Source organism: Pagrus major, chromosome 13, assembly GCF_040436345.1.
Source record: "Pagrus major chromosome 13, Pma_NU_1.0".
NCBI lineage: Eukaryota > Metazoa > Chordata > Actinopteri > Spariformes > Sparidae > Pagrus > Pagrus major.
This window is the reverse complement of record NC_133227.1, coordinates 26,880,200-26,906,393: the sequence shown is the minus strand read 5'-3', so window position 1 is coordinate 26,906,393 and position 26,194 is coordinate 26,880,200. Positions and strand designations below refer to the sequence as shown.

At 41.4% G+C, this 26,194-nt stretch overlaps 4 protein-coding genes across 4 annotated transcripts; all 4 read left to right on the top strand.

The window, feature by feature from the left end:
• Nucleotides 1–136: 136 nt before the first annotated feature.
• Nucleotides 137–10,286, top strand: LOC141006810 (tripartite motif-containing protein 16-like). The gene is given in 2 exon segments (XM_073479062.1): nt 137–898; nt 8,936–10,286. Coding segments are annotated over 2 exon segments (1,686 nt in total). The 5' UTR covers nt 137–183; the 3' UTR covers nt 9,907–10,286.
• A 2,400-nt stretch (nt 10,287–12,686) lies between these two features.
• Nucleotides 12,687–14,577, top strand: LOC141007726 (tripartite motif-containing protein 16-like). The gene has a single exon (XM_073480118.1). The coding sequence runs from the start codon at nt 12,687–12,689 to the stop codon at nt 14,361–14,363; it is 1,677 nt and encodes a 558-aa protein (XP_073336219.1). The 3' UTR covers nt 14,364–14,577.
• A 2,554-nt stretch (nt 14,578–17,131) lies between these two features.
• On the top strand, nt 17,132–19,209 carry LOC141007660 (tripartite motif-containing protein 16-like). Its single transcript, XM_073480042.1, has one exon. The coding sequence runs from the start codon at nt 17,155–17,157 to the stop codon at nt 18,826–18,828; it is 1,674 nt and encodes a 557-aa protein (XP_073336143.1). The 5' UTR covers nt 17,132–17,154; the 3' UTR covers nt 18,829–19,209.
• Nucleotides 19,210–21,610: 2,401 nt separating this feature from the next.
• Nucleotides 21,611–23,284, top strand: LOC141007707 (tripartite motif-containing protein 16-like). The gene has a single exon (XM_073480093.1). It carries the CDS (start codon nt 21,611–21,613, stop codon nt 23,282–23,284), a length of 1,674 nt encoding a protein of 557 aa, XP_073336194.1.
• The last annotated feature ends 2,910 nt before the right edge of the window (nt 23,285–26,194 follow it).

Here is a 26,194-nt window from a genome sequence, read left to right as displayed (position 1 = left end):
TAGTTCCTCCCCTTTCATAGATCTGCCAGTGAAAACATGGCTCTAAACACCATGTGATGAAATACAACAGCTGATAGGCTCATACACTACAGACCAGTGACTGAACATCAAGGAAATGAGCTCAGCTTTTATCTGGAAACAGAGAGTGAAACTTACTGACATTCACTGTCGTCTGGAGGAGAAATGGCGCAGCATGTGCTTCAGCTGGATCGAGAGAAACTGAGCTGTTCAATCTGCCTGGATCTTCTGAAGGATCCAGTGACTATTCCCTGTGGGCACAACTACTGCATGAGCTGTATTAAAGACTGCTGGGACACGGAGAAAGAGAAGGAAGCACACAGCTGCCCTCAGTGCAGGCAGAGCTTCACACCGAGGCCTGTCCTGGTGAAAAACACCATGTTAGCAGAGTTAGTGGAGGAAGTGAAGAAAGTACAACTTCAAGCTGCTTCACCTGATCATTCCTATGCTGGACCTGGAGACGTGGCCTGTGATTACTGCACTGGGAAGAAGCTGAAAGCCTTCAAGTCCTGTCTGGTGTGTATGCTTTCATACTGTGAGCAACACCTCCAGCCTCACTACAGTCTGGCTCCATTAAAGAAACACAAGCTGGTTGAAGCCACCTTAAAGCTTCAGGAGAACATCTGCTCTCGCCATGACGAGGTGATGAAGATTTTCTGCCGCACTGATCAGCAGTGTATCTGTTATCTCTGCTCCATGGATGATCATAAAGGCCATGACACAGTCTCTGCTGCAGCAGAAAGGGCTGAGAGGCAGACGGAGCTCGGGGCGAGTCAGCAAACAATCCAACAGAGAATCCAGGACAGAGAGAAAGACGTCAAGGTGCTTCAGCGGAGGGTGGAGGCTTTCAATCTTTCTGCTGACAAAGCTGTGGAGGACAGTGAGAAGATGATAAGGATAAAATATATCATGCTTGTTTATGCCATGTATATGCTCATTAAGCTTGCCAGTATCATGTGTTTAAATGCTGTACTTTCCCTGTCCTTAAGAGACACCTCGCACCCTGTTTCTTAGAAAGTGACTCACTCAAGACTGGAGTGTAAAACAGGAAGTGAGGAGGCAAGACGCTCTATCTGTAGTATCTGTGATAAGAGGAAAGTTAAAGGTTGATATAAAGGTCAGGAAGCTGTTTTTGTCTGATAAGAGGATCTAGATACTTGACCTTAAGCTACCCCCTGAAAGAGGAACAGCGCGCCCACGTTTGCTGAATTTTATCTGATCTCTGAAAGAGGAACAGCGCTCTGTGTAAAAGTTAACACCCATTTTTGCTTAATAAAAAGAGAGGAGACGGAAAAGACGAGCAGAGCGGTTTGGGGATATGTAACTCTGCACGTCTCCTGACGCTCTCCTTGCATGCAAGAAATTGAACGCCTTGTCTGACTCTCTTTGTGTGTATTTTTAATAATATGTCAGGTGATTAAACCTGACATTAACTTGGTCCTTCGAGCCGGATGCCAACAGACCTGAGGATTCCAGCGGGTGAGACGAACTCCAGAAAGACCGTGGCCACGGCAAGCTCCTAGGAGAGCTTCTTCAGACCTTTTGAAAGGACTGGACTTCGACCCGCCAGCTGGGATCCGACGGTTGACGGCAGTTCGGAGAGAGAAGACAACAGCGGTAAGAAAAAGCTTTGTTAAAGAGAGCGAATGACTGAGGGTCATTGCGCGTAGAAAACCCTGAAAATCCTAGGCACTAGCAGGTAAAATAGTAAGAAAACAAGGGAGTTTCTTAAAAAAAGGATGGCAGTATCCTCTAGCAATAGTTAATTTCTGCAAATAAAAGGTGGCGGAATCCTAAGAATACTCAAACCGAACGGGGAGAGAATTAAAAAATCCGTAACAAGTGTGTAAACGTGGAAAAAGTGTGAGTGTTTGTGAGTGTGAAAGGAGGATAAAATACCATTAGGTATTTTTCCTCATGAAAACACAGTGGAGTTGTAAACAGTAAACCTTTTGTGGATGCAAAGGCAAGAATTCTCCACTCGAAAGAGTTGAAGTGAGAATTACCACATCTGAGTCTTTTCAATTGCTGTTCCACTGAAAGGAAAACCAGTCTATAGAGAACACCCTAGGTGTTAATAAAGACTGGACTAAAATTCCAAAAATGGGGGGAAACAGTACAAGCAAAGAAAAACCAAGAGATAAATTAGACAGTGAAGATTGGAAGTACGTTAAAAAACAGGATCCTGATAAAATAAAACATTTGGATAAATGGATTAAAAAACACGATTTTGACGGCCGTCTCAATACACAAAAAATAACAGCGCTGCAAGATTCGATAAAAAATAAAACCAAACAGAAACCAAAAAAGATAAAAAAAGAAGGTTACGAAGATACTAAAGTATGGAGGAAAATCGCAACCAACAGGGAGAAAGGTGAAAGGAAGAGACAGGAAGAGAATAACAGAAAGAAGGGAGAAGAAAGAGAAAAAGCATGTCAGGAGAAAGAAAGAGAGTTTTTGTGGCAAAGAAAGGAAGATGATGAAACAAAAAGATGATGAGTCCTTTGAGGAATACAAACTAAGAATGACAAAAGCATTTAGAGTGCATAGTGGACTGCAGGACGATGAACAGCCTTCGGGCCCCTACAGACAACAACTAAAAAATGCCCTCCATGCAGGATCAAAAGATGCCATCTGTTGCTGGGTGACTAAACATTACATAGGATTAGCAACCAGTAGCTTAGAAGACTATGTTGACAATGCTCTCCATGCTGAGAAGGTAGTGAAAGAGAAAAACAAGAAAAAGCCGACAGACACCTTCTACAGTGAGGATTCAGAAGTGTATTACCAAGATGGGGAAAATAATGGTAGAGGAAGAGGGACATACAGAGGACGATTCCAACGAGGCAGAGGCAGGGGAGGAAGAGGGGGCCGTAAATATTACAACAGGTTCCCAGACTCCCCCGGTTGTTGGTGCTGTGGCAAAATGGGTCACATCTCCAAGAACTGCTATGATAGAATAAAACAGTCAGCATGACTAGAAAAGTCAAAGTGTGAACTTCAAACTGAACAAACAGTAAAACTAAGCCCAAAACCAGACCCAGAATCAGAAGATGAAGTTCTGTTAAACCTTCAAGAGCTATTAGCATTAGATGATGTAAAACCAGAAATTACTTTGTTTGTAAATGGGAAACCCATCACCTTCTTATGTGACACTGGAGCATGCAGAACCACCTGCAAAGAAACAATACCATGTTTAAGACAAAGCTGGCAAAAGGTTACTGTAAGGACAGCAAATGGAAAGCTAACTGAAGTAAATGAATCAGAACCTGTATGGATCAGAGACCCTCAAGGTGAATCATGCCAACTAGCAATCCTGCTGCTCCCAGAGTGTCCAGTAAATTTGCTAGGAAGAGATGGGCTCCTGCAACTTGGCCTAGGACTAATTCCCTCATCCACAGGCCAGATAGCCGTAAAACGGAGAGTAGAACTCCAGAAAGGAGAAGTTTTTGTAGTACAGGCAACAGGCCAACCAAACTACTACTACTCCTTAGACATCTCAAATAAAGCACCTCATCAGACTGCAAGTGCCTTATTAGAAGAAGGACGGCATGCAATTCTTAGAGTCCAGGATCAAATGTCAGAAGAAGAACTGCATGCAACCCTTTGGTTCAAAACTACACCAGGTCCAGATAGAGAATATGAAAAGAGGCTACAAAGAGCTACACCAGCTAAAGTAACTATAACATATCTCTATGCTCACCTTGATAGTACTGCAGTAGCTGCAGTCAGTCTCCCAGACACATTAAAAGAGCTGAACAGAATGTGGACTCCTCCACATGTCTCATTGTATAAAGAAAAAACTGCAAAATGGCAAGATTTGGGAAAAATGGTACTAGTGGGAGAAAAAGCAACCGACTGGGTGGCAACATCTGTAAATACATGGGCCAGTGCGTCCACAGGACTGACAAAAAAGGCTTTGTTCTGGTCTGTCCAGGTACAGGAAGGAATACATCTGCAGTCTAAAAAAGAATGATACATATTTCTCTCGGCCGAAGAGGAAGAATTGTTGAAAGGAATTCCTGAAAAACTATGGTCTAAAGGACCCACTGATGTAGGCCTTATTAAAGGAGCCTTACCTGTACAGATCAGACCCAAAACAGAACACAGGCCATGTGTGAGACAGTACCCACTCAAAATAGACGCTTGTGAAGGCATTAAACCAGTTATTGATGATTTGATAACCGCGGGGGTAATTATAACGTGCGAGGACTCGCCTTGTAATACTCCTATATTTCCAGTAAAAAAAGCAGCACCCTCTGTTGGTTGGAGAATGGTACAAGATTTACAGGCTGTAAATAATGCAGTAATTCAAAGAGCACCGTGTGTGCCTGACCCATACACCCTGCTGAACACATTAAGATCAGATGCAAAATTTTTTACTGTAGTTGACATTAGTAATGCATTCTTTTCTGTCCCGGTAGATAAAGACAGCCAATTTTGGTTTGCTTTTACCTTTGGGGGAAAAAGATATACATATACTAGATTACCACAGGGCTACTGTGAAAGCCCAACAATTTACTCACAGGTAATGAGTGCTAGTATGGCTAAATTCCATCCTCCAGGAGGAAGTCAAGTTTTGCTATACGTAGATGACATTTTACTAGCATCTCCTGATGAAGAAATCTGTAAACAAGACACATTGGCACTGCTACGACACTTAGCTGAACAAGGCCACAAAGCAAGCAAAAACAAATTACAAATGTGTAAAGAACAAGTGAAGTACTTAGGACACAATCTTAGTGCAGGAGGACGAACAATTTTTCCAGACAGAAAAACAGCAATCCTCCAAGCCCCAAAACCTGTGACAAAAAAGCAGATGATGTCATTTCTTGGGTTAACAAACTACTGTAGGACATGGGTTCCTAATTATGCAGAAATAACATCTCCATTGAGCAAGCTAATGTACCAAGAGGAACTGAAAATGAATTCTCAAATACAATGGACTGAAGAAGCAGAAGAAGCTTTCTGTAAAATAAAACAAGTATTAGTATCCAGCACAGCATTGGCATTGCCAGACTACAGCAAACCCTTTGTTCAAATGGTAGACTGTAAGGGACATTTTATGACCTCCGTCTTAGCCCAAAGACATGGTGATAAGCTGAAACCCATTGCTTATTTTTCGTCTAAACTAGACAGTGTTGCATGTGCACTTCCTCATTGTGTCAGAGCAGTAATTGCAGCATCAATGGCAGTGGAAACAAGCTCAACCATAGTGTTATTCCACCCATTGGTGTTAAAAGTGCCACATGCTGTGTCAGCCCTATTACTGCAAACAAATATGATGTTCTTATCACCAGCAAGACATTTGTCATGTATGTCCATACTGCTATCACAGCCACATTTGACTATAGAGAGATGCACAACGCTAAATCCTGCTACACTGTTACCGCTTCCAGAAGACGGAGTCAAACATGATTGTCAGGAATTAGCGGAGAAAACAGCAAAAAGTAGAAGTGATTTACAGGACCAACCATTACAAGAAGGAGATGTCATTTTTGTAGATGGTTCCTCCAGAAAAAATGATCAAGGGAAGACTCAAACTGGCTATGCTGTAGTAAAAAAAAACTGTAGTCCTCAAAGCTAACAAATTACCATCACACTACTCTGCTCAAGCAGCAGAATTAGTTGCTTTGACTGAAGCGTGTAAATTAATGAAAGGAAAATGTGCAACAATTTACACAGATAGTCAATATGCGTTTTCTACAGTACACACATTTGCACAATACTGGAAAAATAGAGGGATGGTCACCTCTACAGGAAAGCCAGTAACTCATGCTGAGTTATTAACAGACTTGCTAAATGCTGTCCAGCTACCAAAATACCTAGCAATCTGCAAATGTGCTGCGCACACATCAGGAAAGGATGATGTATCCTTAGGAAACGACTTTGCCGACAAAACAGCAAAAGCTGCAGCAACAGGAGAAATTAAAGTTATGTCCATTGAAGACGAAGTAGTTGATAAACAAAATACGTACTTAACTGACACTATATTGAAAGAAATGCAACAGCAAAGCCTGAAGCCTGAAAAAGACTCATGGATCAGGAAGGGTGCAATATTAGTGAATGACATATATGTATGACCAGAAAAGAAACCTATCCTACCTAAAAACCTATACAAATGGGCTGCCATATTGAGCCATGGTAGTACACATGTCTCAACAGGAGGGATGGTAGGACAGATACATCAATACTATACAACATATGGATTTAACTCTTATTCAAAAAATTTTTGTAGAGCATGTTTGACATGCGCTAAGCATAATCCACAAGGGAACCTAAGGCCAAAGAGAGGACAATTCCCCACACCTCAGTATCCATTTCAAATAATCAATATGGATTTCATAGAGTTGAATAAGAGTGAAGGGAAAAAGTATTGTCTGGTCATAATAGATGCATTCTCTAAATGGATAGAATTATTCCCAACAAAACACCCAGATTCACTGACAGTTGCAAAGGCACTCTGTGAAAATATTATCCCACGATACGGGATACCTGAAAAAATCTACAGTGACAATGGTGCACATTTTGTAAATCAGTTAATAAAAAAGATAGGACTAATGTTCCACATAGACCTAAAAAATCACTGCGCATATCATCCCCAAAGTGCAGGACTTGTAGAAAGAATGAATGGAACTATAAAAAATAGACTAAAGAAATGCATTGAGGAAACAGGAAGACCATGGACAAAATGCATAGATTTAGTAAAAATGTACATAAACATCACAAGTACTTCAGGACTGACTCCATATGAGACATTGTTTGGAAGACCTTACAGATTACCACAATTTAAGAATCAGTGGGAAACTAATGATGAGTCAAGCCTAGCTGATTATATGAGAACCATGTTAGAAAAACAAAAACAATTGCAAACTGATGAAGACCCTTCTGTTTCTCAACAGAAAAACCAATTAGTGGAGCCAGGAGATTGGGTACTGATAAAAAGCATAAAGAAGAAGCATTGGTACTCACCAAAGTGGGAAGGACCCTATCAAGTGTTACTAACAACTCCTACAGCTGTTAAAATAGCAGAAAGATCTACTTGGGTTCATTTGACACACTGTAAAAAGGTCATTTTGGCTGAAAACCCTAAAGGAGGAGGTGAGCAAAAATCTGATAATAGGGTAGATCCAGATATATAGAGTTTGGATAAACCTGAAAGTCAGTGAAGCCATTATAAGACACCAAATCCATTAGAGGGAGAAAGTTCAACCAAAATGACTCCCAAATAGTTAAAAACTGCTATAGCGTGTCTGAATGACTCACAATGTCAGTCTAGCATAAAGGTCACACCTGACTTTAAGCCCGTTGTTCGCAGTGACATCAGGTGGTGGTGTAGGGATGACAGACTGTTTGACAGAATACCCACAAATGTGACAGGGCTGTGTGCTCTAGTGACTCTCCTGCTTCCAGTGTCTATAATACAAATGTCTGCCGAAGATATTAATGATGTTTTGCTTAGTTTGAGCTCAACAGACTGGTCCCGGTGGGAACGTGACCCGAATGGACCTACCAGAAGCAAGAGGTCAACATCGGTGCAATGGATGAAAGATGATCCAACATACATAGACGCTATAGGAGTTCCACGAGGGGTACCTGATGAGTATAAATTAGCCGATCAAGTCTCAGCGGGTTTTGAATCTACTATCTGTTGGTGGTGTACTTTGAATAAAAATGTTGACAGAATCAACTACATCCACTACAATGTGCAAAAATTAGGTAATTGGACACAAGCTGGATTTGAAGCTGTACGTGAGCAGCTCGCAGCCACTTCCCTCATGGCTTTCCAGAATAGGATTGCCCTCGATATGCTTCTGTCTGAGAAAGGAGGTGTATGTGCTATGTTTGGAGAACAGTGTTGTACGTTCATCCCTAACAACACAGCCCCAGATGGAACTTTGACAAAAGCCATAGAAGGGCTGCGTACCTTAAATAGTAAGATGAAGGAACACTCTGGGGTCGACACCACCTTATGGGATTCGTGGCTGAATGTATTTGGCAAGTATAAGACGCTTGTGTCCTCTATTTTGATCTCTATAGCTGTGTTTGCAGCAATTCTGACATTGTGTGGATGTTGTTGCATTCCATGTATTCGCAGTTTGATTAATCGTCTTATTACCACAGCCATATCACCAATGGAAACCAAAATGACTCAAATGTATCCCTTACTCGGAGATATTGACAATGATGATGATGATGCAGAGGACTTGTTCCCTAATCCAGAAGACTATGACAGATATTAATGTACAATAATATGTATGCTTGAAGTAGAACAAGAAGTATATCATCTATGATGTTCTCATAAAAATGAATTTGTGGTCGAAAATCTGCGAAGAAGAGGCCAACGAAGGAATATGAGAAAATGAGCACATAAATGACATACAGGAGGGAAATGATAAGGATAAAATATATCATGCTTGTTTATGCCATGTATATGCTCATTAAGCTTGCCAGTATCATGTGTTTAAATGCTGTACTTTCCCTGTCCTTAAGAGACACCTCGCACCCTGTTTCTTAGAAAGTGACTCACTCAAGACTGGAGTGTAAAACAGGAAGTGAGGAGGCAAGACGCTCTATCTGTAGTATCTGTGATAAGAGGAAAGTTAAAGGTTGATATAAAGGTCAGGAAGCTGTTTTTGTCTGATAAGAGGATCTAGATACTTGACCTTAAGCTACCCCCTGAAAGAGGAACAGCGCGCCCACGTTTGCTGAATTTTATCTGATCTCTGAAAGAGGAACAGCGCTCTGTGTAAAAGTTAACACCCATTTTTGCTTAATAAAAAGAGAGGAGACGGAAAAGACGAGCAGAGCGGTTTGGGGATATGTAACTCTGCACGTCTCCTGACGCTCTCCTTGCATGCAAGAAATTGAACGCCTTGTCTGACTCTCTTTGTGTGTATTTTTAATAATATGTCAGGTGATTAAACCTGACAGAAGACATTCACCGACTTGATCCGTCTCATTGAGAAGAGAAGCTCTGAAGTGAAGCAGCAGATCAGATCACAGCAGAAAACTGAAGTGAGTCGAGCTAAAGATCTTGAGGAGGAGCTGCGGCAGGAGATCACTGAGCTGCGGAGGAAAGACACTGAGCTGGAGAAGCTCTCACACACAGAAGATCATCTCCATTTCCTGAACAACTACTTCTCACTGTCACGTCTGAGCGAACCTAAAGACTTACTCAGCATTGATATACGTCCTCTGTGCTCTTTTGAGGGTGTGACAGCAGCTGTGTCGGAGGCCAGAGATAAACTTCAGGCTGTCCTGAGTGAGGAGTGGACAAAGATCTCACTGGCAGTGACTGAAGTGGATGTTTTACTGCCTCAAGCAGAGCCCAGAACCAGAACTGAACTTCTCAAGTATTCTTGTGAAATCACACTGGATCCAAACACAGCAAACACACGTTTGTCATTAAGTGACAGGAACAGAAAAGCAACATTAATGTCAGTAGACCAGGTATATTCAGCTCACCCAGACAGATTTGGTAAATGGCAGCAGGTCCTGAGTAGAGAGGGTCTGACTGGACGTTGTTACTGGGAGGTGAAGTGGAGCGGGGCGGTTCATATAGCAGTTTCATACAAGAACATTAGCAGAACAGCGACCAGTACTGAATGTGTCTTTGGATTTAATAACAAATCCTGGTCATTACAATGTAACAGTGGAGGTTATACATTCAGACATAATAATATAGCTACTTCCATCTCAGGCCCTCAGTCCTCCACAATAGGAGTTTACCTGGATCATAGTGCAGGTACTCTGTCTTACTACAGCGTCTCTGAAACCATCACTCTCCTCCACAGAGTCCAGACCACGTTCACTCAGCCTCTCTATCCTGGACTTTGGCTTCCAAACTTTGCTGGTGACACAGCAGAGTTGTGTGAGCTCAAGTAGACAGGAGATTAAAGAGAGACTCATCTGTGGTGCTGTACATGTTGAGGTGTGTCTGCACTGCACTGATCAAACATAGGAGGTGGGACGATGATGATTTTTATTGGATTTTATATTGGTTTTTGTTTGTTTCTTTGTCAATTCAATGAAATGGTGACATGAAAAAAATCTTTTTATTTGCTACATAGGGATTAAACTATGTTGTTTGTTGAAATTGTATATTTACTAAAACATTTCCATTTTATACCGTGTGTGTGAAATATTAGTTAAACAAAATGTCTGATGAAAAATCTGTTGTTGTCTACTTAGAGTTGACTTTTGTCATCAATTATGTCAAAAACTACAAAATGAATAAAAGTGATGTATGTAAATATGTATTGTAAGTAATAGTAGTAATGTTTTATTCTAAAGATAAAGGTGATTTAAGTTGTACCACATCTTCATGAACATGATTTGTGCCATTTGTTTTCTCTTTAGTAGTTTACATACTGCCGTCTGTGCTGCATACTATGTTGTTATTGTAATGATATTGCAAATCCACATTACTCAGTAAAATTAGTGATGCTGGGGAAACAGATATGAATTAAATTTTGCCTTCTGAAAAAGAGTTTTCTCCTCATCTTTGGAAGAGTTGTAAAGTGTCTTTACACGGTAACTTTTTTTGGGAAACGTCTGAAAATCATTATTCAAAACCCTTAAAATAAATGAAAACATGAATGAATAACTGACTTGTCATCATTTTAACAGTAAACCTCTATTCTTTGATAAATCAAACTGCCTAAATATTATATCTAGAGCAATTTGCCTTCTAACTCTTTTCTTCAATCACTCAGTTTTTTAGGTATCTTGGTAACAAACACACAGGGAGGGTGATGAAGGCTAATCAAATAACAACCACTTCATGTTGGAGTTGATGGGTCATTTCATCAGAAAAAGCAGAATCATGAAATTATTTTCACATCATGATGTGTTTACTGTCTCTCTTACAATGAATAAGAAAAAAAAGAATAGATAAATGTCTAAATATAAAGACAAATAATGAAATATATATTGTATAAGTGTAATGATTAGCACATTGAATCTAAATTAAATGTGGTTATCATCGCCTACATTAGGATGAACATGATTAATGCTGGTCTCCAACGGCCCCCCCTAGAGGCTGGAGCCCAGAAAGCTTTCCCCTATTGACCCCCTCATTGTCAGCCTTGGCTATAGAGCCTAAAGATGGCTGCAAAAACATTAAAACTGCAATGCAAGACACCATCTGCATTTAAAACCCACAGATGATCAGTGTAAAAACTATGAAAGCATCTGCTCTCATTGTCTTTACAGTGGCCAGGGAGTGAGAAAAGACCCTCTGTCTCTGTGAAGGCATGAAGCTCCAAAAGAAGAAACTCTTTCAGCTGTTAATCTCTTTCTCTGGTGAGCAGACTGTTGTTTGACCTTTCACCATTTTTAGCATCTTCACAATTTGTACCTCAGAGAGTCTGAAAATAACGGGGCGACAGTGGAGGCCGACAGAACAGGAGGAACCCAATAACACTGTTTAAACTGCAGGACTCTTAAAGATGTGATCTGGCTTCAACTGTGGTGTAGGGATCAGACCTGAACCAGTCCCTTTGCTCTGCTGTTCAGCACCAGAGGACAATAGTGCAAAGATGAACTGTAAGTTGCACAGTGGAGCTAACAAAGCTCATTAACAGAGACTAGTCTGCTGCAGTGTGCAGATGAACACACCACAAGCTGTTTCCTTTTCACTTGATCTTGCTGACTGTCACTGGATTTGTATTTTGCTGTTCATTAATGAATGCTTGTTTATTTTGGCAGCTGTTGTGCTGCAGTTTATATGAACTAATCTCACTTCTATGTGCAGACACAAACAGCAGATGGAGCAAGAATCACCTGTTTCTCCACGTAACCTACCTCACCACTACATCAACACTGACTTGAATACATTGTGTAGTGAGTTCATGTTGGGTTTGTTGAGGTTGAATGCTGCTTTCCTGTGGATAATAATCACACACCTTGCAGGTTATTTGATTGTATGCATTTAAAGCAGTGGCTGCAAATTGATCAGGATGACTTTGAGGCAATATTGTGGGTGAACAGAGCTGATACTCCTCAGGTGTATCAGGAGACCCATTTAGGAGCCTTTTGAGTCAGAACCACATTCTTTGACAAGTTTCCTCAAAGCCTCAACCTGTGTAAATGCAAAGCAACAACAGCAATTAGATAACTGAATAGTTATTACCATAATCTTTCTTGCTTCTCGGCATTTAGTTAATAGCCCAATCTGGAAGCAGCTCTTGCTGGCTCTGGTAGAGACCCAATCCAACCTGTCAATTTGTCCCAGAAAGATGACACTTTACATGGATTTTCAGAATTATGTTTGTAGTTGAAAACCAAAACTTTAATTTCTCTTTGAGAGATGAACTATGACTTAGTGCTAGAGTCACGCTGCAACCCTCACATCGGTTCTCTTCTTGGAGAGGAGCACAACTTTATAACCCCAACCCAACTTTATTTCTTATTGTTTTATTGTCCAGGCTCGGCTCTCCCTGCTCTGAGAAACTCTCAAAGTCCATTCAGCTCAGACATTTATTGCTCCCTCCCATTTCATAAATCTACCAGTCTAAAGATGGATCTGAACACCATGTGATGAAGTACAAAAGCTGATAGGCTCATACACTACAGATAAGTGACTAAACATCAAGGAAATGAGCTCAGCTTTTATCTGTTAACAAAGTCGAACTCACTGACATTCACTGTCGTCTGGAGGAGAAATGGCGCAGCATGTGATTCAGCTGGATCGAGAGAAACGGAGCTGTTCAATCTGTCTGGATCTTCTGAAGGATCCGGTGACTATTCCCTGTGGGCACAGCTACTGCATGAGCTGTATTAAAGACTGCTGGGACACGGAGAAAGACAAGGAAGCACACAGCTGCCCTCAGTGCAGGCAGAGCTTCACACCGAGGCCTGTCCTGGTGAAAAACACCATGTTAGCAGAGTTAGTGGAGGAAGTGAAGAAAGTACAACTTCAAGCTGCTTCACCTGATCATTCCTATGCTGGACCTGGAGACGTGGCCTGTGACTACTGCACTGGGAAGAAGCTGAAAGCCTTCAAGTCCTGTCTGGTATGTATGCTCTCATACTGTGAGCAACACCTCCAGCCTCACTATGATGTAGCTCTGTTAAAGAAACACAAGCTGGTTGAAGCCACCTTAAAGCTTCAGGAGAACATTTGCTCTCGCCATGACGAGGTGATGAAGATTTTCTGCCGCACTGATCAGCAGTGTATCTGTATTCTCTGCTCCATGGATGATCATAAAGGCCATGACACAGTCTCTGCTGCAGCAGAAAGGGCTGAGAGGCAGACGGAGCTCGGGGCGAGTCAGCAAACAATCCAACAGAGAATCCAGGACAGAGAGAAAGACGTCAAGGTGCTTCAGCGGAGGGTGGAGGCTTTCAATCTTTCTGCTGACAAAGCTGTGGAGGACAGCGAGAAGACATTCACCGACTTGATCCGTCTCATTGAGAAGAGAAGCTCTGAAGTGAAGCAGCAGATCAGATCACAGCAGAAAACTGAAGTGAGTCGAGCTAAAGATCTTGAGGAGGAGCTGCAGCAGGAGATCACTGAGCTGCGGAGGAAAGACACTGAGCTGGAGAAGCTCTCACACACTGAAGATCATCTCCATTTCCTGAACAACTACTTCTCACTGTCACGTCTGAGCGAACCTAAAGACTTACCCAGCATTGTTATACGTCCTCTGTGCTCTTTTGAGGGTGTGACAGCAGCTGTGTCGGAGGCCAGAGATAAACTTCAGGCTGTCCTGAGTGAGGAGTGGACAAAGATCTCACTGGCAGTGACTGAAGTGGATGTTTTACTGCCTCAAGCAGAGCCCAGAACCAGAACTGAACTTCTCAAGTATTCTTGTGAAATCACACTGGATCCAAACACAGCAAACACACGTTTGTCATTAAGTGACAGGAACAGAAAAGCAACATTCATGTCAGTAGACCAGGTATATTCAGCTCACCCAGACAGATTTGTTGAATGGTGCCAGGTCCTGAGTAGAGAGGGTCTGACTGGACGTTGTTACTGGGAAGTGAAGTGGAGCGGGATGGTTTATATAGCAGTTTCATACAAGAACATTAGCAGAACAGGGACCCGTACTGAATGTGCATTTGGATGTAATGACAAATCCTGGTCAATAAGATGTTGCAGTGGAGGTTATAACTTCAGACATAATGATATTTTTACTTCCATCTCAGGCCCTCAGTCCTCCACAATAGGAGTTTACCTGGATCATAGTGCAGGTACTCTGTCTTACTACAGCGTCTCTGAAACCATCACTCTCCTCCACAGAGTCCAGACCACGTTCACTCAGCCTCTCTATCCAGGATTTTTGTTTCCATCTCCACGCTATGGAGGTTCAGCAGAGTTGTGTGAGCTCAAGTAGACAGGAGATTAAAGAGAGACTCCTCTGTGGTGCTGTACATGTTGAGGTGTGTCTGCACTGCACTGATCAAACATAGGAGGTGGGACCATGATGATTTTTCTTGGATTTTATATAGTTTTGTTTTTTTTCTTCTCAGTTTAGAGAAACTGTGATTGTTTCCTACAGAGTGATTAGACCATCTTGTTTGTTAAAAATTTGACTTGTGAGCTTCATTTACTGAACATTTGGGAAATATTACATATGCAAGATGTGAAATGATGAATCAGTTTTTGTCAGAAACATGTGGTGTGTAAAATGTGTGAATCTGTTTGGATTTTTGAGTTTTTTTTTAGTTTTAAGATTTTTATGTAATTTTATTTGTACCAAATCTTCATGAACATATTTTGTGTAATTTCATCTTTACTTTTAGTTTTGCACATACTTCTGTCTGTCCTTCATAGTGTGCCTCTGTTTTGATGTTTCAAAATCACATTTCTATTTTTTTATGTAACCAAAACCTGCATGAAAAACATCAGTAAAATATCAGCTTGTATAGTTTCAAAATTAACCCTCTGAAAATGGTTTGTTGATCGTCTTGTTAAAACTGATATCATGTCAATATGTAGTAACAATTTTAAGAAGCATTCATGAAAAGTCTTTGTTCAAATCCTTCAAATAAATAAATAAACACATAAATGAATAGATGACTGTGTGTTCTTCCTTTAACTGTCAGAATATCACCAGAATCACTTGTTTTCCTGCTAAATTTCATTTCAATCAATCAGTTTTTCAGGATATTGTGGGAACAGAAACACAAACAGGGAGATCAATGAAGGCAGTCAGATAACCTCCATGTTATCATGGAGCTGATGGGTCATTTCACCAGAAACAGCACAATTCTGAGATGATTTTAAGTTTGTGACATGTTGGCTCTTTCATACAGGAAAATATCTGTTGTCACTGCTCCATGGGTGATCGTAAAGGCCATGATAGACACGGTGCTTCAGTACATAAACCCAGTTAGAGCAGAATATGGACCAAAAAATGTTTCATCTTTTCACAACAAACATTTAGAAGTACAGGTGTTACTAGTCTGCATCACCACCAGACTACAGAGCAGCTTCTTTCCTCAGGCTGGGAGACTCCTGAACTCACCCTCTGCTCTCAACTTGACATTTATTTCTGAAAATGACCTTTCAGTAACTGTATTTGGCCTTCAAACAATTTTTGGCAGGTGAAAAGGCACATTTTCTGTTGTAATGGTCCTTTAAAAGGATTTCAAGCTGTCTCGTGAGCTCAGATCTTTATATTATGAAGCTCAAGAATGAGATCAAGTCATATTTAGGCAGAAATAAACTTTCAATAACTGTATTTTTCCTTCAAACGTCACACAAATATGACATCAAATAATAATGCTTTTGTGTAATTAAGTGCCAGATCAAGCAAAGTCAGTGCATTCAGAGACACATTCATATAACAGATGGCATTTTTAATTTTACTGGGACAAATTTAACTTTTTAAGAAAAATATATCGAATTCTGCTTGGTATCTATGTTTATATCTAAATAATGCAATTAGTGGTTTTGATGAATAACACAAAAGATACACACTAATTGTGAAAGACTTTCTACAACGTGACAAGAACATGTTAGAAGAACCATTGTTCTGTCTGAGGAAACTGACTTGTTTAGGCCAGATTTTGCCGTCGTCGTCATATCTGATGAAAACCGTACAGGTGGAGGTGAGGTAGCGTGGTGAGTTGAGACTCTGGTGAGCACAGGGTGAGGCTGCTGGCTGCAGAGGTGCAGGTGCAGGTGAACACTGTGTGTAGAGTGAACACGAAAAAACTACAAGTCATACAAAACGACGATCTAACAGGAGCCATGTACCCCACTGAACTGATGAAATCACCTGGAAGCAGGTAGCGTGGAGAGCAGGGCTTTATCAGCAAGACTAACTGCCAACCTGCTGCAGGTGAGCGTGTGTCAGCAGCTCAGGTGAGTGGGAAGCTCCGCCCAGCCTCTCAATGCACCTCTGCAAGCACAACAGAGGAAGAAACAAACACCAAGCACAAAATATCCACCACAGAATCTGACCGGTCAGGACAATGAACCCAGTTAGAGCAGAATATGGACCATGAAAAGTTTCATCTTTTCACAACAAACATTAAGAAGTACAGGTGTTACTAGTCTGCTTCACCACCAGACTACAGAGCAGCTTCTTTCCTCAGGCTGGGAGACTCCTGAACTCATCCTCTGCTCTCAACTACAAGAAATTGTTTGTTGTTGTGTCTTATTTTTTATTCATCCATTTACAGATTTGTTTTTTTTTAGTGAGGAGCATAAAGGGAATTCAGCAAGTATTTTGTTAAACAACCCTGTTGTGAGATGATAGAAAGAAAAAGGAACCTTGTACCCTGTAAATCAGGTTCCTCTGGGAACACGGGTTAATTATATAAATATCTGAGAGGTGCACTATTTCTGAGCGCTGATACACAATGCAACTCTCACAACCCTCCTCTTCCTGGATCAAGCACAACTTTTTAACCCCACCCAGACGTTACTGACTGGCCAGGCTCGGCTCCTCCTGCTCTGAGAAACTCTCACAGCACATTCAGCTCTGATGTTGGTAGTTCCTCCCCTTTCATAGATCTGCCAGTGAAAACATGGGTCTAAACACCATGTGATGAAATGCAACAGCTGATAGGCTCATACACTACAGACCAGTGACTGAACATCAAGGAAATGAGCTCAGCTTTTATCAGGAAACAGAGAGTGAAACTTACTGACATTCACTGTCGTCTGGAGGAGAAATGGCGCAGCATGTGCTTCAGCTGGATCGAGAGAAACTGAGCTGTTCAATCTGTCTGGATCTTCTGAAGGATCCGGTGACTATTCCCTGTGGGCACAGCTACTGCATGAGCTGTATTAAAGACTGCTGGGACACGGAGAAAGACAAGGAAGCACACAGCTGCCCTCAGTGCAGGCAGAGCTTCACACCGAGGCCTGTCCTGGTGAAAAGCACCGTGTTAGCAGAGTTAGTGGAGGAAGTGAAGAAAGTACAACTTCAAGCTGCTTCACCTGATCATTCCTATGCTGGACCTGGAGACGTGGCCTGTGATTACTGCACTGGGAAGAAGCTGAAAGCCTTCAAGTCCTGTCTGGTGTGTATGCTCTCATACTGTGAGCAACACCTCCAGCCTCACTACAGTCTGGCTCCATTAAAGAAACACAAGCTGGTTGAAGCCACCTTAAAGCTTCAGGAGAACATCTGCTCTCGCCATGACGAGGTGATGAAGATTTTCTGCCGCACTGATCAGCAGTGTATCTGTATTCTCTGCTCCATGGATGATCATAAAGGCCATGACACAGTCTCTGCTGCAGCAGAAAGGGCTGAGAGGCAGACGGAGCTCGGGGCGAGTCAGCAAACAATCCAACAGAGAATCCAGGACAGAGAGAAAGACGTCAAGGTGCTTCAGCGGAGGGTGGAGGCTATCAATCTTTCTGCTGACAAAGCTGTGGAGGACAGCGAGAAGACGTTCACCGAGTTGATCCGTCTCATTGAGAAGAGAAGCTCTGAAGTGAAGCAGCAGATCAGATCACAGCAGAAAACTGAAGTGAGTCGAGCTAAAGATCTTGAGGAGGAGCTGCAGCAGGAGATCACTGAGCTGCGGAGGAAAGACACTGAGCTGGAGAAGCTCTCACACACAGAAGATCATCTCCATTTCCTGAACAACTACTTCTCACTGTCACGTCTGAGCGAACCTAAAGACTTACCCAGCATTGATATACGTCCTCTGTGCTCTTTTGAGGGTGTGACAGCAGCTGTGTCGGAGGCCAGAGATAAACTTCAGGCTGTCCTGAGTGAGGAGTGGACAAAGATCTCACTGGCAGTGACTGAAGTGGATGTTTTACTGCCTCAAGCAGAGCCCAGAACCAGAACTGAACTTCTCAAGTATTCTCGTGAAATCACACTGGATCCAAACACAGCAAACACACGTTTGTCATTAAGTGACAGGAACAGAAAAGCAACATTAATGTCAGTAGACCAGGTATATTCAGCTCACCCAGACAGATTTGGTAAATGGCAGCAGGTCCTGAGTAGAGAGGGTCTGACTGGACGTTGTTACTGGGAGGTGAAGTGGAGCGGGGCGGTTCATATAGCAGTTTCATACAAGAACATTAGCAGAACAGGGACCAGTACTGAATGTGTCTTTGGATTTAATAACAAATCCTGGTCATTACAATGTAACAGTAGAGGTTATACATTCAGACATAATAATATTGTTACTTCCATCTCAGGCCCTCAGTCCTCCACAATAGGAGTTTACCTGGATCATAGTGCAGGTACTCTGTCTTACTACAGCGTCTCTGAAACCATCACTCTCCTCCACAGAGTCCAGACCACGTTCACTCAGCCTCTCTATCCTGGACTTTGGCTTCCAAACTTTGCTGGTGACACAGCAGAGTTGTGTGAGCTCAAGTAGACAGGAGATTAAAGAGAGACTCATCTGTGGTGCTGTACATGTTGAGGTGTGTCTGCACTGCACTGATCAAACATAGGAGGTGGGACCATGATGATTTTTCTTGGATTTTATATTGGTTTTTGTTTGTTTGTTTGTCAATTCAATGAAATGGTGACATGAAAAAAATCTCTTTATTTGCTACATAGGGATTAAACTATGTTGTTTGTTGAAATTGGATATTTACTAAAACATTTCCATTTCATACCGTGTGTGGAAAATATTAGTTAAACAAAATGTCTGATGAAAAATCTGTTGTTGTCCTACTTAGAGTTGACTTTTGTCATCAATTATGTCAAAAACTACAAAATGAATAAAAGTGATGTATGTAAATATGTATTGTAAGTAATAGTAGTAATGTTTTATTCTAAAGATAAAGGTGATTTAAGTTGTACCACATCTTCATGAACACGATTTGTGCCATTTGTTTTCTCTTTAGTAGTTTACATACTGCCGTCTGTGCTGCATACTATGTTGTTATTGTAATGATATTGCAAATTCACATTACTCAGTAAAATTAGTGATGCTGGGGAAACAGATATGAATCAAATTTTACCTTCTGAAAAAGAGTTTTCTCCTCATCTTTGGAAGAGTTGTAAAGTGTCTTTACACGGTAACTTTTTTAGGAAACATCTGAAAATCATTGTTCAAAACCCTGAAAATAAATGAAAACATGAATAAATAACTGGCTTGTCATCATTTTAACAGTAAACCTCTATTCTTTGATAAATCAAACTGCCTAAATATTATATCTAGAGCAGTTTGCTTTCTAACTCTTTTCTTCAATCAGTCAGTTTTTCAGGTATGTTGGTAACAAACACACAGGGAGGGTGATGAAGGCTAATCAAATAACATCCACTTCATGTTGGAGTTGATGGGTCATTTTATCAGAAAAAGCAGAATCATGAAATTATTTTCACATCATGATGTGTTTACTGTCTCTCTTGCAATGTAAAATAAAAATAAAAGAATAGATAAATGTCTAAATATAAAGACAAATAATGAAATATATATTGTATAAGTGTAATGATTAGCACATTGAATCTAAATTAAATGTGGTTATCATCGCCTACATTAGGATGAACATGATTAATGCTGGTCTCCAACGGCCCCCCCTAGAGGCTGGAGCCCAGAAAGCTTTCCCCTATTGACCCCCTCATTGTCAGCCCTGGCTATAGAGCCTAAAGATGGCTGCAAAAACATTAAAACTGCAATGCAAGACACCATCTGCATTTAAATCCTACAGATGATCAGTGTAAAAACTATGAAAGCATCTGCTCTCATTGTCTTTACAGTGGCCAAGGAGTGAGAAAAGACCCTCTGTCTCTGTGAAGGCATGAAGCTCCAAAAGAAGAAACTCTTTCAGCTGTTAATCTCTTTCTCTGGTGAGCAGACTGTTGTCTGACCTTTCACCATTTTTAGCATCTTCACAATTTGTACCTCAGAGAGTCTGAAAATAACGGGGCGACAGTGGAGGCCGACAGAACAGGAGGAACCCAATAACACTGTTTAAACTGCAGGACTCTTAAAGATGTGATCTGGCTTTAACTGTGGTGTAGGGATCAGACCTGAACCAGTCCCTTTGCTCTGCTGTTCAGCACCAGAGGACAATAGTGCAAAGATGAACTGTAAGTTACACAGTGGAGGGAACAAAGCTCATTAACAGAGACTAGTCTGCTGCAGTGTGCAGATGAACACACCACAAGCTGTTTCCTTTTCACTTGATCTTGCTGACTGTCACTGGATTTGTATTTTGCTGTTCATTAATGAATGCTTGTTTATTTTGGCAGCTGTTGTGCTGCAGTTTATATGAACTAATCTCACTTCTATGTGCAGACACAAACAGCAGATGGCGCAAGAATCACCTGTTTTTCCACGTAACCTACCTCACCACTACATCAACACTGACTTGAATACATTGTGTAGTGAGTTCATGTTGGGTTTGTTGAGGTTGAATGCTGCTTTCCTGTAGATAATAATCACACACCTTACAGGTTATTTGATTGTATGCATTTAAAGCAGTGGCTGCAAATTGATCAGGATGACTTTGAGGTAATATTGTGGGTGAACAGAGCTGATACTCCTCAGGTGTATCAGGAGACCCATTTAGGAGCCTTTTGAGTCAGAACCACATTCTTTGACAGGTTTCCTCAAAGCCTCAACCTGTGTATATGCAAAGCAACAACAGCAATTAGATAACTGAATAGTTATTGCCATAATCTTTCTTGCTTCTCGGCATTTAGTTAATAGCCCAATCTGGAAGCAGCTCTTGCTGGCTCTGGTAGAGACCCAATCCAACCTGTCAATTTGTCCCAGAAAGATGAAGCTTTACATGGATTTTCAAAATTACGTTTGTAGTTGAAAACCAAAACTTTAATTTCTCTCTGAGAGATGAACTGTGACTTAGTGCTAGAGTCACGCTGCAACCCTCACATCGGTTCTCTTCTTGGAAAGGAGCACAACTTTATAACCCCAATCCAACTTTATTTATTATTGTTTTATTGTCCAGGCTCGGCTCTCCCTGCTCTGAGAAACTCTCAAAGTCCATTCAGCTCAGACATTTATTGCTCCCTCCCATTTCATAAATCTACCAGTGTAAAGATGGATCTGAACACCATGTGATGAAATACAACAGCTGATAGGCTCATACACTACAGATAAGTGACTAAACATCAAGGAAATGAGCTCAGCTTTTATCTGTTAACAAAGTCGAACTCACTGACATTCACTGTCGTCTGGAGGAGAAATGGCGCAGCAAGTGCTTCAGCTGGATCGAGAGAAACGGAGCTGTTCAATCTGTCTGGATCTTCTGAAGGATCCGGTGACTATTCCCTGTGGGCACAGCTACTGCATGAGCTGTATTAAAGACTGCTGGGACACGGAGAAAGAGAAGGTAGCACACAGCTGCCCTCAGTGCAGGCAGAGCTTCACACCGAGGCCTGTCCTGGTGAAAAACACCATGTTAGCAGAGTTAGTGGAGGAAGTGAAGAAAGTACAACTTCAAGCTGCTTCACCTGATCATTCCTATGCTGGACCTGGAGACGTGGCCTGTGATTACTGCACTGGGAAGAAGCTGAAAGCCTTCAAGTCCTGTCTGGTGTGTATGGCCTCTTACTGTGAGCAACACCTCCAGCCTCACTACAGTGTGGCTCCTTTAAAGAAACACAAGCTGGTTGAAGCCACCTTAAAGCTTCAGGAGAACATCTGCTCTCGCCATGACGAGGTGATGAAGATTTTCTGCCGCACTGATCAGCAGTGTATCTGTTATCTCTGCTCCATGGATGATCATAAAGGCCATGACACAGTCTCTGCTGCAGCAGAAAGGGCTGAGAGGCAGACGGAGCTCGGGGCGAGTCAGCAAACAATCCAACAGAGAATCCAGGACAGAGAGAAAGACGTCAAGGTGCTTCAGCGGAGGGTGGAGGCTATCAATCTTTCTGCTGACAAAGCTGTGGAGGACAGCGAGAAGACATTCACCAACTTGATCCGTCTCATTGAGAAGAGAAGCTCTGAAGTGAAGCAGCAGATCAGATCACAGCAAAAAACTGAAGTGAGTCGAGCTAAAGATCTTGAGGAGGAGCTGCAGCAGGAGATCACTGAGCTGCGGAGGAAAGACACTGAGCTGGAGAAGCTCTCACACACTGAAGATCATCTCCATTTCCTGAACAACTACTTCTCACTGTCACGTCTGAGCGAACCTAAAGACTTACCCAGCGTTGTTATACGTCCTCTGTGCTCTTTTGAGGGTGTGACAGCAGCTGTGTCGGAGGCCAGAGATAAACTTCAGGCTGTCCTGAGTGAGGAGTGGACAAAGATCTCACCGGCAGTGACTGAAGTGGATGTTTTACTGCCTCAAGCAGAGCCCAGAACCAGAACTGAACTCCTCAAGTATTCTTGTAAAATCACACTGGATCCAAACACAGCATACAAACGTTTGTCATTAAGTGAAAGGAACAGAAAAGCAACATTCATGTCAGTAGACCAGGTATATTCAGCTCACCCACACAGATTTGGTCAAAGGCAGCAGGTCCTGAGTAGAGAGGGTCTGACTGGACGTTGTTACTGGGAGGTGAAGTGGAGCGGGCACGTTTATATAGCAGTTGCATACAAGAACATTAGCAGAACAGGGACCCGTACTGAATGTGGATTTGGAAATAATGACAAATCCTGGTCATTAATATGTAACAGTGGAGGTTATACATTCAGACATAATGATATTGTTACTTCCATCTCAGGCCCTCAGTCCTCCACAATAGGAGTTTACCTGGATCATAGTGCAGGTACTCTGTCTTACTACAGCGTCTCTGAAACCATCACTCTCCTCCACAGAGTCCAGACCACGTTCACTCAGCCTCTCTATCCTGGATTTTGGCTTCTAGGCGATACTGGTACCACAGCAGAGTTGTGTGAGCTCAAGTAGACAGGAGATTAAAGAGAGACTCGTCTGTGGTGCTGTACATGTTGAGGTGTGTCTGCACTGCACTGATCAAACATAGGAGGTGGGACGATGATGATTTTTCATTTTTGTTTGTTTGTCAATTCAATGAAATGGTGACATGAAAAAAAATCTCTTTATTTGCTACATAGGGATTAAACTATGTTGTTTGTTGAAATTGGATATTTACTAAAACATTTACATTTTATACCGTGTGTGGAAAATATTACTTATGCAAAATGTCTGATGAAAAATCTGTTATTGTCCTACTTAGAGTTGACTTTTGTCATCAATTATGTCAAAAACTACAAAATGAATAAAAGTGATGTATGTAAATATGTATTGTAAGTAATAGTAGTAATGTTTTATTCTAAAGATAAAGGTGATTTAAGTTGTACCACATCTTCATGAACATGATTTGTGCCATTTGTTTTCTCTTTAGTAGTTTACATACTGCCGTCTGTGCTGCATACTATGTTGTTATTGTAATGATACTGCAAATTCACATTACTCAGTAAAATTAGTGATGCTGGGGAAACAGATATGAATTAAATTTTACCTTCTGAAAAAGAGTTTTCTCCTCATCTTTGGAAGAGTTGTAAAGTGTCTTTACACTGTAACTTTTTTTGGAAACATCTGAAAATCATTGTTCAATACCCTGAAAATAAATGAAAACATGAATAAATAACTGACTTATAATCATTTTAACAGTAAACCTCTATTCTTTGATGAATCAAACTGCCTAAATATTATATCTAGAGCAGTTTGCCTTCTAACTCTTTTCTTCAATCACTCAGTTTTTCAGGTATTTTGGTAACAAACACACAGGGAGGGTGATGAAGGCCAATCAAATAACATCCACTTCATGTTGGAGTTGATGGGTCATTTCATCAGAAAAAGCAGAATCATGAAATTATTTTCACATCATGATGTGTTTACTGTCTCTCTTACAACGTAAAAAAAAATAAAAGAATAGATAAATGTCTAAATATAAAGACAAATAATGAAATATATATTGTATAAGTGTAATGATTAGCACATTGAATCTAAATTAAATGTGGTTATCATCGCCTACATTAGGATGAACATGATTAATGCTGGTCTCCAACGGCCCCCCCTAGAGGCTGGAGCCCAGAAAGCTTTCCCCTATTGACCCCCTCATTGTCAGCCCTGGCTATAGAGCCTAAAGATGGCTGCAAAAACATTAAAACTGCAATGCAAGACACCATCTGCATTTAAAACCCACAGATGATCAGTGTAAAAACTATGAAAGCATCTGCTCTCATTGTCTTTACAGTGGCCAAGGAGTGAGAAAAGACCCTCTGTCTCTGTGAAGGCATGAAGCTCCAAAAGAAGAAACTCTTTCAGCTGTTAATCTCTTTCTCTGGTGAGCAGACTGTTGTTTGACCTTTCACCATTTTTAGCATCTTCACAATTTGTACCTCAGAGAGTCTGAAAATAACGGGGCGACAGTGGAGGCCGACAGAACAGGAGGAACCCAATAACACTGTTTAAACTGCAGGACTCTTAAAGATGTGATCTGGCTTTAACTGTGGTGTAGGGATCAGACCTGAACCAGTCCCTTTGCTCTGCTGTTCAGCACCAGAGGACAATAGTGCAAAGATGAACTGTAAGTTACACAGTGGAGGGAACAAAGCTCATTAACAGAGACTAGTCTGCTGCAGTGTGCAGATGAACAGACCACAAGCTGTTTCTTTTTCACTTGATCTTGCTGACTGTCACTGGATTTGTATTTTGCTGTTCATTAATGAATGCTTGTTTATTTTGGCAGCTGTTGTGCTGCAGTTTATATGAACTAATCTCCCTTCTATGTGCAGACACAAACAGCAGATGGCGCAAGAATCACCTGTTTCTCCACGTAACCTACCTCACAACTACATCAACACTGACTTGAATACATTGTGTAGTGAGTTCATGTTGGGTTTGTTGAGGTTGAATGCTGCTTTCCTGTAGATAATAATCACACACCTTGCAGGTTATTTGATTGTATGCATTTAAAGCAGTGGCTGCAAATTGATCAGGATGACTTTGAGGTAATATTGTGGGTGAACAGAGCTGATACTCCTCAGGTGTATCAGGAGAACCATTTAGGAGCCTTTTGAGTCAGAACCACATTCTTTGACAGGTTTCCTCAAAGCCTCAACCTGTGTAAATGCAAAGCAACAACAGCAATTAGATAATTGAATAGTTATTACCATAATCTTTCTTGCTTCTCGGCATTTAGTTAATAGCCCAATCTGGAAGCAGCTCTTGCTGGCTCTGGTAGAGACCCAATCCAACCTGTCAATTTGTCCCAGAAAGATGACACTTTACATGGATTTTCAGAATTATGTTTGTAGTTGAAAACCAAAACTTTAATTTCTCTCTGAGAGATGAACTATGACTTAGTGCGAGAGTCACGCTGCAACCCTCACATCGGTTCTCTTCTTGGAGAGGAGCACAAGTTTATAACCCCAATCCAACTTTATTTCTTATTGTTTTATTGTCCAGGCTCGGCTCTCCCTGCTCTGAGAAACTCTCAAAGTCCATTCAGCTCAGACATATATTGCTCCCTCTCATTTCATAAATCTACCAGTGTAAAGATGGATCTGAACACCATGTGATGACATACAACAGCTGATAGGCTCATACACTACAGATAAGTGACTAAACATCAAGGAAATGAGCTCAGCTTTTATCTGTTAACAAAGTCGAACTCACTGACATTCACTGTCATCTGGGGGAGAAAGCTTCTTTCCTCAGGCTGGGATACTCCTGAACTCAAATCACTGAACAAAAGGGAAACAGGCTTGAAACAGGAAGTTTTGTCCCCTAAATAAATATGTGATGAGTGCATGATTCATCAATGTAAGTCTAAATAAAAGACAAATGCAG